The following is a 12,389-nucleotide window of genomic DNA, read 5'->3' on the forward strand; positions in this document are numbered from 1 at the left end:
GTACTTTCACTGACATGTGACTATAAATTTGCAATTAAAGGACTGAAGAGATTCTGTTAATGTGCATCAAATCCCCAGAGGGAACACTGACACACAGACCCTGAGAGGATCAGAGACGTTTCTCTATCTCTGAGGGAGGGTCAGTTCTGAGGGAGTGGGCACTGTTGGAGGGTCAGTGCTGAGGGAGTGGGCACTGTTGGAGGGTCAGTGCTGAGGGAGTGGGCACTGTTGGAGGGTCAGTGCTGAGGGAGTGGGCACTGTCGGAGGGTCAGTGCTGAGGGAGTGGGCACTGTTGGAGGGTCAGTGCTGAGGGAGTGGGCACTGTCGGAGGGTCAGTGCTGAGGGAGTGGGCACTGTTGGAGGGTCAGTGCTGAGGGAGTGGGCACTGTCGGAGGGTCAGTGCTGAGGGAGTGGGCACTGTCGGAGGGTCAGTGCTGAGGGAGTGGGCACTGTTGGAGGGTCAGTGCTGAGGGAGTGGGCACTGTCGGAGGGTCAGTGCTGAGGGAGTGCCGCACTGTCGGAGGGTCAGTGCTGAGGGAGTGGGCACTGTCGGAGGGTCAGTGCTGAGGGAGTGGGCACTGTCGGAGGGTCAGTGCTGAGGGAGTGGGCACTGTCGGAGGGTCAGTGCTGAGGGAGTGCCGCACTGTCGGAGGGTCAGTGCTGAGGGAGTGGGCACTGTCGGAGGGTCAGTGCTGAGGGAGACTGGGGGAGAAGGAGAGGCCTGGGGATTGGGATGGAAATGGAGAGGGGAGCGAAGGGTTAAGGAGGGGGGTAGCTGTGAGCAGTGCGGGGGGCCAGGCACTGAGTCCAAATGTTCAGAGCGACGCGGGGAGAGTTACAGGAGGACGGTGATGGAGAGCGGGACTCCCGGGGTCGCTGGGAGGTCAGCTGTCACTCTGAGCCATGCCAGTGATCAGTTCAAACCCCACACCGTGGGATCCTGCTGTGCCCTGTGCTCCCTCTGCGAGATCTCCCCCAAAATCCTGGACAGAGGCAGCGTAGACCCCCTTTTCTCGCTTGGAGGGAGTGGGTACCCCTTCGTTGGGTTAGCGCGGGGCATGATTAGGTACTGGGATCAGACTCTGTAATGCCCACATCCCCTCCCACCACCCCGAGAGAGAGAGAGAGAGAGAGAGAAGCGAGACAGAGTTTTGTCTGAACATTGCGAATCGAGGCCAAGTATTTTACTTCACGGTCTGTGCCACGCGTGTGAAATACACGGTGGCTTCCTGTCTCGCTACAGACACGCCCGACTGCCCATCAAATCACCATGTCGGGCAACAATCCATCCTTACAGTCCTGGAGATCCCCTCCATCCAAACCTCTTCCTGAGAGCACGCTGGGAAATTCCGCACCGTTACCAAACCCCAACCACGTTTGCTCGAAGGAGGCCATTCACCCCGTCACGTTTGCTGCTCTCCCGCTCGTCCAGACGTCGGTCTCCTCCAGTGCTCTCTCTCACAATAGAATCACACAGCGAGGAAACAGACCCTTCGGTCCAACCCGTCCGTGCTGACCCAGATATCCCAACCTGATCTAGTCCCACCTGCCAGCACCCGGCCCATATCCCTCCAAACCCTTCCTATTCATGTCCCCATCCAGGTGCCTTTTAAATGCTGTCATTGTACCAGCCTCCACCACTTCCTCTGGCAGCTCATTCCACACACGTACCACCCTCTGGGTGAAAAAGTTGCCCCTTAGGTCTCTTTTATAACTTTCCCCTCTCACCCTAAACCTATGCCCCTCTAGTTCTGGACTCCCCCACCCCAGGGGGAAAAGACCTTGTCTATTTACCCTATCCATGTCCCTCATGATTTTATAAACCTCTATAAGGTCACCCCTCAGCCTCCGACGCTCCAGGGAAAACAGCCCCAGCCTGTTCAGCCTCTCCCTGTAGCTCAGACCCTCCAACCTCCTTGTAAATCTTTTCCGAACCCTGTGGTGGGGTCTAACTGGAGCCTCGAATATCTCGGCTGTTTGAAAGTTCCCTTTACGCCACTTCCCCTTTACCAAAGACCGGAATGAGTACCTGTTCTCGCCAACCGAAAGAAATCGGATGAGGATTTTCATTTTTACAAGGAAAGCAATTGCGTCTTCGCTTCATGGAATTTTGACTTACAAAACGTTTCACCGTGATGTTCGACTTTCAGAAAGCCCTGTCTTCAGGGACTCGGCACCCCCCCCCTCCCCCCGCCCCCACCCATCCACTCACTGAGGCGGGGGGGGTGGGTAAAATCCCACTGATGAACGATTCCTCCCCCCCCATACTGAAGAAATTCCTCCTCATCTCCATCTTCAACGGGTGACTCCCTCCCCTTCTATAACTCCACCCCTTGCTCTCGTTCTAGACTCCCCCCCCATGAAGGGGGAAGCGGGGAGGGGTGGGGGGGGGGGGGGGGGAGGAAGCAAACATTCCCTCCCCAGTACAGTGGGAGCAAGACTTCCCAAACTTTCTACCCCTTGTAATAACGGCCGACACTTCCCACCCATCGGGGGACGTGCTGACTGTTCGGTCTCCCAGATCCCACTGCTCTGCCGTGTCCCCCGCTACATCCCTCTCGCAATGGAAAGTGGGGGGCAGTCTCAACACAATGGGCCGAAAGGTCTCCAGCGATCGACTCCGGGAAGGAGATCAGTAAAGTGAACTGGGAAGGCACAGGGGGATTCCGGTCAGGAACACGAGGGGAAGGTGGTGGTGTGGGAGATTTAAACGGGAAATGTTTCCGATAACGGAGCAGTTCCCAAAACGGGATGGGGTGGGGGGGCTGGGGGGAGACGTGCCCCTTCCCGGTTACATTCACCTTGGGAAGTTGGGGGGAGACCGGGATAGAGAGAGAGAGAGAGAGAGATCTGCGCAGGGGGTTAGGGCCGGATACCCACACTCGGAGCTGGGTCCGGGAGGGAGATTCCGAGGGGAGGGGTCGAGGGCAGATTCCGTCGGTGCCAGGATTCCGGGTGCAGCCACCTTGGGGAGGAGGGCAGGGCTGAGCATCAGGCCTCACCCTGAGGGAGAGGCAGAGGCAGGTTCACACCCCCCCCCCAGAGGAAGCCGAGGGGCCAGACTGCTTCCTGGAGACAATCCCCAAAAGGGAGACCGGCCCCCCCCCCCCTCACGGGGCAAATACGTCAACCACCCCCACAACCCCCAACCTCCAACATACCACCTCCAATTCCCGGGAGGACATCGACCTGTACTATCACAGAGGTAGGGAGGGGGTGTAGGGGCTGGAGGGGGTTACAGAGATAGGGAGGGGGTGTAGGGGCTGGAGGGGGTTACAGAGATAGGGAGGGAGTGTAGGGGCTGGAGGGAGTTACAGAGATAGGGAGGGGGTGTAGGGGCTGGAGGGGGTTACAGAGATAGGGAGGGGGTGTAGGGGCTGGAAGGGGTTACAGAGATAGGGAGGGGGTATAGGGGCTGGAGGGGGTTACAGAGATAGGGAGGGGGTGTAGGGACTGGAGGGGGTTACAGAGATAGGGAGGGAGTGTAGGGGCTGGAGGGGGTTACAGAGATAGGGAGGGGGTGTAGGGGCTGGAGGGGGTTACAGAGATAGGGAGGGGTGTAGGGGCTGGAGGGGGTTACAGAGATAGGGAGGGGGTGTGGGGGCTGGAGGGGGTTACAGAGATAGGGAGGGGGTGTAGGGGCTGGAGGGGGTTACAGAGATAGGGAGGGGGTGTAGGGGCTGGAGGGGGTGACAGAGATAGGGAGGGGGCATAGGGGCTGGAGGGGGTTACAGAGATAGGGAGGGGGTGTAGGGGCTGGAGGGGGTTACAGAGATAGGGAGGGAGTGTAGGGGCTGGAGGGAGTTACAGAGATAGGGAGGGGGTGTAGGGGCTGGAGGGGGTTACAGAGATAGGGAGGGGGTGTAGGGGCTGGAAGGGGTTACAGAGATAGGGAGGGGGTATAGGGGCTGGAGGGGGTTACAGAGATAGGGAGGGGGTGTAGGGACTGGAGGGGGTTACAGAGATAGGGAGGGAGTGTAGGGGCTGGAGGGGGTTACAGAGATAGGGAGGGGGTGTAGGGGCTGGAGGGGGTTACAGAGATAGGGAGGGGTGTAGGGGCTGGAGGGGGTTACAGAGATAGGGAGGGGGTGTGGGGGCTGGAGGGGGTTACAGAGATAGGGAGGGGGTGTAGGGGCTGGAGGGGGTTACAGAGATAGGGAGGGGGTGTAGGGGCTGGAGGGGGTGACAGAGATAGGGAGGGGGCATAGGGGCTGGAGGGGGTTACAGAGATAGGGAGGGGGTGTAGGTGCTGGAGGGGGTTACAGAGATAGGGAGGGGGTGTAGGGGCTGGAGGGGGTTACAGAGATAGGGAGGGGGTGTAGGGGCTGGAGGGGGTTACAGAGATAGGGAGGGGGTGTAGGGGCTGGAAGGGGTTACAGAGATAGGGAGGGGGTGTAGGGGCTGGAGGGGGGTTACAGAGATAGGGAGGGGGCGTAGGGGCTGGAGGGGGTTACAGAGATAGGGAGGGTGTGTAGGGGCTGGAGGGGGTTACAGAGGTTGGGGGGGGGTTTTGAGAGGAACTCGGTGTGAGTGTGGGAGTAAGGTAGTGGGGAATGGGCTGGGTTTTCGGGAAGCGGAGGGAGCCCAGTTTGTGCCCTCGGTGTCCGGGCGAGGTGATGGGTGTGTGAACAGCAGGTGAGGGGGCATGGGGTGGGGGGCGCCTCACTGCAGTTTGATCTCAGCGTACTGGGTACTGTCCCTGTCGCCCACGATTCCATGGGAGGACTGGGACTTGGTGAAATCGATGCAGGCGTAGTGCAGTTCCACATCGTCAGACACGGGGGGATGCTCCCCGTTCTCCGTCAGCCTCACCGCGTTCACCTCACTCCCTCCCTCACACCCGCACTCAGCCTCGTCCTCCACCTCGTCCTCCATCTCCTCCACCTCGTCCTCCATCTCCTGTAACACAAACCAGTCAATCAATATCGCAGGAGGCCATTCAGCCCCTCCCCTCCTCCAGCCTGTGACACTGGAACAGGAGGCCATTCAGCCCCTCCCCTCCTCCAGCCTGTTACACTGGAACAGGAGGCCATTCAGCCCCTCCCCCTCCTCCAGCCTGTTACACAGGAACAGGAGGCCATTCAGCCCCTCCCCCTCCTCCAGCCTGTTACACAGGAACAGGAGGCCATTCAGCTCCCCTCCTCCTCCAGCCTGTTACACAGGAACAGGAGGCCATTCAGCCCCTCCTCCTCCAGCCTGTTACACAGGAACAGGAGGCCATTCAGCCCCTCCTCCTCCAGCCTGTTACACAGGAACAGGAGGCCATTCAGCCCCTCCTCCTCCAGCCTGTTACACAGGAACAGGAGGCCATTCAGCCCCTCCTCCTCCAGCCTGTTACACAGGAACAGGAGACCATTCAGCCCCCCCTCCTCCAGCCTGTTACACAGGAACAGGAGGCCATTCAGCCCCTCCAGCCTGTCTCCTTTCTCAATGAGAGGACTGCTCTACACCTTCTCTCCGGAACCCTTAACCCCAACAGAAAGAAATCCAACCACTTTCAAATCGGCTCCGACTGACTGGGACAGATCTTTCAGAGGAGGTTTCAGGGAGTTGGGGGGAACGGTAGAGTGCTTCCCCCCCCCCCCCCCCGATTCTCCCCTGTCCCTCTCCCCCACTTCCCCGGTGTTCCAGAGTCACCTCAACCGGAGGGGGCGGGGGTAAACCTCCCCCTCTGCAGTTGGGACGTCAAAATGTTTATTAACTAAGTGAGCCAGTTAACCGAATTAACCTGAACCTGCAGGGCGGGGGGAGTGACAGCCACAAGCAGGCTGCAGAAATGGACTCAAAAGCAACTCGCACATTTAACTCAAACTACCCTTTTGTGGGCCTTGGGATGATAATTAAGCTCAGACCTCCAGCATCTGCAGTACTCACTTTTGCTGTGGTGTATATGGATTTCAGTAAGGCATTCGATAAGGTTCCCCACGATAGGCTATTGTACAAAATACAGAGGCATGGGATTGAGGGGGATTTGGCGGTTTGGATCAGTAATTGGCTAGCTGGGGTGGTGGGTGGTGGTTGATGGGAAATGTTAATCCTGGAGGTTAGTTGCTAGTGGGGTACCGCAAGGATCTGTTTTTGGGCCCACTGCTGTTTATCATTATTATAAATGACCTGGATGAGGACGTAGAAGGGTGGGTTAGTAAATTTGCGGATGACACTAAGGTCGGTGGGGTTGTGGATAGTGACAAAGGATGTTGTAGGTTACAGAGAGACACAGATAAGCTGCAGAGCTGGGCTGAGAGATGGCAAATGGAGTTTAATGCAGAAAAGTGTGAGGTGATTCACTTTGGAAGGAGTAACAGGAATGCAGAGTACTGGGCTAATGGTCAGATTCTTGGCCGTGTAGATAAGAGAGAGATCTCGGTGTCCAGGTACATAGATCTCTGAAAGTTGCCACCCAGGTTGACAGGGTTGGTAAGAAGGCGTACGGTGTGTTAGCTTTTACTGGGAGAGGGACTGAGTTCCGGAGCCATGAGGTCATGCTGCAGCTGTACAAAACTCTGGTGCGGCCGCACTTGGAGTATTGTGTACAGTTCTGGTCACCGCATTATGGGAAGGATGTGGAAGCTTTGGAAAGGGTACAGAGGAGATTTACCAGGATGTTGCCTGGTCCTGGGGTGATTCAGTGTTGGAGAGAGATTGGGATAGACTGTGGGGGGAGTAGGAGGGAGATTTACCAGGATGTTGCCTGGTCTGGAGGGAAGGCTGAGGGACCTGAGGCTGTTCTCGTTAGAGAGAAGGCGGCTGAGAGGTGACTTAATTGAGGCGTATAAGATAATCAGAGGGTTAGATAGGGTGGGCAGGGAGAGCCTTTTCCCTCGGATAGTGGTGGCGAGCACGAGGGGACACAGCTTTAAATTGAGGGGTGATAGATATAGGACAGATGTCAGAGGGAGTTTCTTCACTCAGAGAGTAGTAAGGGTGTGGAACACACTGCCCACAACAGTAGGAGACGCAGCAACTTTAAGGGCATTTAAACGGCCATGGGATAGGCATATGGACGAGGATGGAACAGTAGATGGGCTTCAGATTGGTTCCACAGGTCGGAACAACATCGAGGGCCGAAGGGCCTGTACTGCGCTGGAATGTTCTATGTTCCGTGTTGGAGAGAAATTGGGATCGACTGGGAGAGGAGGTGGCGGGAGATTTACCAGGATGTTGCCTGGTCCTGGGGTGTTTCAGAATTGGAGAGAGATTGGAAGATGTATTTTTTCCCCCTGGACTGATGGATTAATGACCAGGGGGTGTGGGTTGAAAGGTGGGAGCATGGGGAAACTATTGGCTCACCCATAAGGGGAGGGTGGGGATAGCGGGACATCACTGTCTGAGAGGATTGGAAACCCTCAGATGTGTTTAGAAGTGGATTTGCGATGCCAAGGGTAGGGAAAGAGAGGGAAATGGGACAGGAGGAGGTTTCTAGTCAGCACGGTCTTGATGGGACGAAGGGCCTTATCCTGTCACTCTCTACGGCTGTCTGAGTATGGAAATCAGGCTTTACCCGGCTCGCAGGACGGGCAGGCTGTGGTTGGACAGTCAGTTCCTCCATCTCGGTCGCTTCAAAGACATGCTCCTTTCTCTTTCTGTTGGAGAGACACAAGGCACAGTTCACAAACTCCCGCACACGCACACACACGCAAGCACACAGACACACACACGCACACACGCACACACACTCACACACGCACACACACACGCACACACACGCAAGCACACAGGCACACACACGCACACACTCACACACACACACGCACACACACACACACACTCACACACACTCACACACACACAGACACACACTCACACACACACGCACGCACACACGCATATACACACACACGCACAGGCACACACTCGCACGCACACACACACGCACGGACACACGCACGAATACACACACACGCACACACGCACACTCTCACACACATGGACTCACACACACACACTCTCACAAACACACTCTCACACACACGCAGGGACACACACGCAGGGACACACGCACGCACACACACACACGGACACACTCGCACGGACACACACGCACGGACACAGGCACGAATACACACACACACACACACTCGGAGAACCGTGCACAGTTCCAGTCTCCGTATCCCTCAGTTAGACCCACACTCGGAGCACCGTGCACAGTTCCAGTCTCTGTATCCCTCAGTCAGACCCACACTCGGAGCACCGTGCACAGTTCCAGTCTCCGTATCCCTCAGTTAGACCCACACTCGGAGCACTGTGCACAGTTCCAGTCTCCGTATCCCTCAGTTAGACCCACACTCGGAGCACTGTGCACAGTTCCAGTCTCCGTATCCCTCAGTTAGACCCACACTCGGAGCACTGTGCACAGTTCCAGTCTCCGTATCCCTCAGTTAGACCCACACTCGGAGCACTGTGCACAGTTCCAGTCTCCGTATCCCTCAGTTAGACCCACACTCGGAGCACCGTGCACAGTTCCAGTCTCCGTATCCCTCAGTTATACCCACACTCGGAGCACCGTGCACAGTTCCAGTCTCCGTATCCCTCAGTTATACCCACACTCGGAGCACTGTGCACAGTTCCAGTCTCCGTATCCCTCAGTCAGACCCACACTCGGAGCACTGTGCACAGTTCCAGTCTCCGTATCCCTCAGTCAGACCCACACTCGGAGCACCGTGCACAGTTCCAGTCTCCGTATCCCTCAGTTAGACCCACACTCGGAGCACTGTGCACAGTTCCAGTCTCCGTATCCCTCAGTCAGACCCACACTCGGAGCACCGTGCACAGTTCCAGTCTCCGTACCCCTCAGTCAGACCCACACTCGGAGCACCGTGCACAGTTCCAGTCTCTGTATCCCTCAGTCAGACCCACACTCGGAGCACCGTGCACAGTTCCAGTCTCCGTATCCCTCAGTCAGACCCACACTCGGAGCACCGTGCACAGTTCCAGTCTCTGTATCCCTCAGTCAGACCCACACTCGGAGCACCGTGCACAGTTCCTGTCTCCGTATCCCTCAGCTAGACCCACACTCGGAGCACTGTGCACAGTTCCAGTCTCCGTATCCCTCAGTCAGACCCACACTCGGAGCACTGTGCACAATTCCAGTCTCCGTATCCCTCAGTTAGACCCACACTCGGAGCACCGTGCACAGTTCCAGTCTCTGTATCCCTCAGTCAGACCCACACTCGGAGCACTGTGCACAGTTCCAGTCTCCGTATCCCTCAGTTAGACCCACACTCGGAGCACCGTGCACAGTTCCAGTCTCCATATCCCTCAGTTAGACCCACACTCGGAGCACTGTGCACAGTTCCAGTCTCCGTATCCCTCAGTTAGACCCACACTCGGAGCACCGTGCACAGTTCCAGTCTCCGTATCCCTCAGTTAGACCCACACTCGGAGCACCGTGCACAGTTCCAGTCTCTGTATCCCTCAGTTAGACCCACACTCGGAGCACTGTGCACAGTTCCAGTCTCCGTATCCCTCAGTTAGACCCACACTCGGAGCACCGTGCACAGTTCCAGTCTCCGTATCCCTCAGTTAGACCCACACTCGGAGCACCGTGCACAGTTCCAGTCTCCGTATCCCTCAGTTAGACCCACACTCGGAGCACCGTGCACAGTTCCAGTCTCTGTATCCCTCAGTCAGACCCACAATCGGAGCACTGTGCACAGTTCCAGTCTCCGTATCCCACAGTTAGACCCACACTCGGAGCACCGTGCACAGTTCCAGTCTCTGTATCCCTCAGTTAGACCCACACTCGGAGCACCGTGCACAGTTCCAGTCTCCGTATCCCTCAGTTAGACCCACACTCGGAGCACCGTGCACAGTTCCAGTCTCCGTATCCCTCAGTTAGACCCACACTCAGAGCACAGTGCACAGTTCCACTCTCTGTATCGCTCAGTTAGACCCTCACTCGGAGCACCGTGCACAGTTCCAGTCTCCGTATCCCTCAGTTAGACCCACACTCGGAGCACAGTGCACAGTTCCAGTCTCCGTATCCCTCAGTTAGACCCACACTCGGAGCACCGTGCACAGTTCCAGTCTCCGTATCCCTCAGTCAGACCCACACTCGGAGCACAGTGCACAGTTCCAGTCTCTGTATCCCTCAGTCAGACCCACACTCGGAGCACCGTGCACAGTTCCAGTCTCCGTATCCCTCAGTTAGACACACTTGGAGCACTGTGCACAGTTCCAGTCTCCGTATCCCTCAGTTAGACACACTCGGAGCACTGTGCACAGTTCCAGTCTCCGTATCCCTCAGTTAGACCCACACTCGGAGCACTGTGCACAGTTCCAGTCTCCGTATCCCTCAGTTAGACCCACACTCGGAGCACCGTGCACAGTTCCAGTCTCGTATCCCTGAGTCAGACCCACACTTGGAGCACTGTGCACAGTTCCAGTCTCCCTATCCCTCAGTTAGACCCACACTCGGAGGACAGCAGACAGTTCTGGTTAAACCAGCTGGGTTTGAGAGGGACAGGGAGAATGTAAAGGCTGCAGTCCTGAGTAGGGTGAAAGTGGGAACACTGTTGTCTTTTCCGGACAGGGAGAGGTTACTTACCTTTGACAGAAGAGAGAGGTCAAACACAGTAACAGCATCATGACGAGCATGGCGAGGGCTCCAACCATAACAGACAACACCAAGTTCACAAGGTGTCGCTCCTCTGAAATAGAAATTCAAGACGCACCCTGAGTAGATGCTCGGGAGGAGATACCCGAGTCTGACATCACTGTTATATCTGACAGAGAGAGGCACTGTCTCACACACAGACTGGCGTCATTACCAAGAGTCACATTGCACTGTCAAAGGGTCAGTGCGGAGGGAGTGGGCACTGTCGGAGGGTCAGTGCGGAGGGAGTGGGTACTGTCGGAGGGTCAGTGCTGAGGGAGTGGGCACTGTCGTAGGGTCAGTGCGGAGGGAGTGGGCACTGTCGGAGGGTCAGTGCTGAGGGAGTGGGCACTGTCGGAGGGTCAGTGCTGAGGGAGTGGGCACTGTCGGAGGGTCAGTGCTGAGGGAGTGGGCGCTGTCGGAGGGTCAGTGCTGAGGGAGTGGGCACTGTCGGAGGGTCAGTGCTGAGGGAGTGGGCGCTGTCGGAGGGTCAGTGCTGAGGGAGTGGGCTCTGTCGGAGGGTCAGTGCTGAGTTGACGTGGAGGTTTGGCGTGCCCTGAAGCTCTGGGATCGGACTGTGCCTGTGAGCCCGGTGATGTGGCACCCTTACCTTTGACCCAGAGGTACACCTTGAACGAGGATGCTCCGTGGGGGTTTCGAACTGAGCAGGATACCACCAGTTCCTCTTCATCCTGGTGTCCCGTCAGGATCAGGAACCCCTTCACCAGATGCCCCTCTCGGAGCTGCTCAGACACAAACCCTCCCTGTGTTTGGTTACCGCTGAGGTTGGCATGGGGCAGGTGCCAGGTGATAACTGCCGGAGGGTTGGAGTTGGCCGCACAGACGCAAGTAATCCCCGCTGACCCCTCTGCACATTTCGACTCCCAGGAAATCTCCGGACCGTCTGAGGAAGGAAGAGAGAGAGAGAGAGAGAGAGCGACAGGTCCATGAAGTGTAGATTACTGACACATATCTTTCTGCTCTTCTTCTGTTTGGCTGTGAGAGCTGCCATTCAGCCCATCGAGCCTGCACTGACCTTCCCAAGAGCAATCACACCCTAACCTGCACATCCCTGGGCACTATGGGACAATTCCCCATGGCCAATCCAACCTAACCAGCACATCCCTGGACACTATGGGACAATTTCCCATGGCCAATCCACCTTAATCTGCACATCCCTGGACACTATGGGACAATTTCCCATGGCCAACCCACCCTAACCTGCACATCCCTGGACACTATGGGACAATTTCCCATGGCCAATCCACCCTAACCTGTACATCCCTGGACACTATGGGACAATTTCCCATGGCCAATCCACCCTAACCTGCACATCCCTGGGCACTATGGGACAATCCCATGGCCAATCCACCCTAACCTACACATCCCTGGACACTATGGGACAATTTCCTATGGCCAATCCACCCTAACCTGTACATCCCTGGGCACTATGGGACAATCCCATGGCCAATCCACCCTAACCTACACATCCCTGGACACTATGGGACAATTTCCTATGGCCAATCCACCCTAACCTGCACATCCCTGGGAACTATGGGACAATCCCATGGCCAATCCACCCTAACCTACACATCCCTGGACGCTATGGGACAATTTCCTATGACCAATCCACCCTAACCTACACATCCCTGGACACTATGGGACAATTTCCCATGGCCAATCCACCCTAACCTGCACATCCCTGGGCACTATGGGACAATCCCATGGCCAATCCACCCTAACCTACACATCCCTGGACACTATGGGACAATTTCCTATGGCCAATCCACCCTAA

The 12,389-nt window shown here is 56.7% G+C and overlaps 1 protein-coding gene across 1 annotated transcript in view; it reads right to left on the reverse strand.

Annotated features, from left to right (window-relative positions):
* Positions 1 to 1,169: 1,169 nt before the first annotated feature.
* LOC122544236 (sialoadhesin-like) overlaps positions 1,170 to 12,389 on the reverse strand; it is a 92,034-nt gene continuing 80,814 nt past the window's right edge. The window contains 4 exon segments of the mRNA XM_087980946.1: positions 1,170 to 4,899; positions 7,502 to 7,583; positions 10,547 to 10,649; positions 11,205 to 11,498. Of these exon segments, the coding sequence (XP_087837072.1) occupies positions 4,663 to 4,899; positions 7,502 to 7,583; positions 10,547 to 10,649; positions 11,205 to 11,498 (716 nt within the window). The 3' untranslated portion in view covers positions 1,170 to 4,662.

The sequence above is a fragment of the Chiloscyllium plagiosum genome, unplaced genomic scaffold (genome assembly GCF_037043375.1).
Source record: "Chiloscyllium plagiosum isolate Xiang-an unplaced genomic scaffold, Cpla_swu_hap1 HiC_scaffold_38, whole genome shotgun sequence".
Classification (NCBI taxonomy): Eukaryota; Metazoa; Chordata; class Chondrichthyes; order Orectolobiformes; family Hemiscylliidae; genus Chiloscyllium; species Chiloscyllium plagiosum.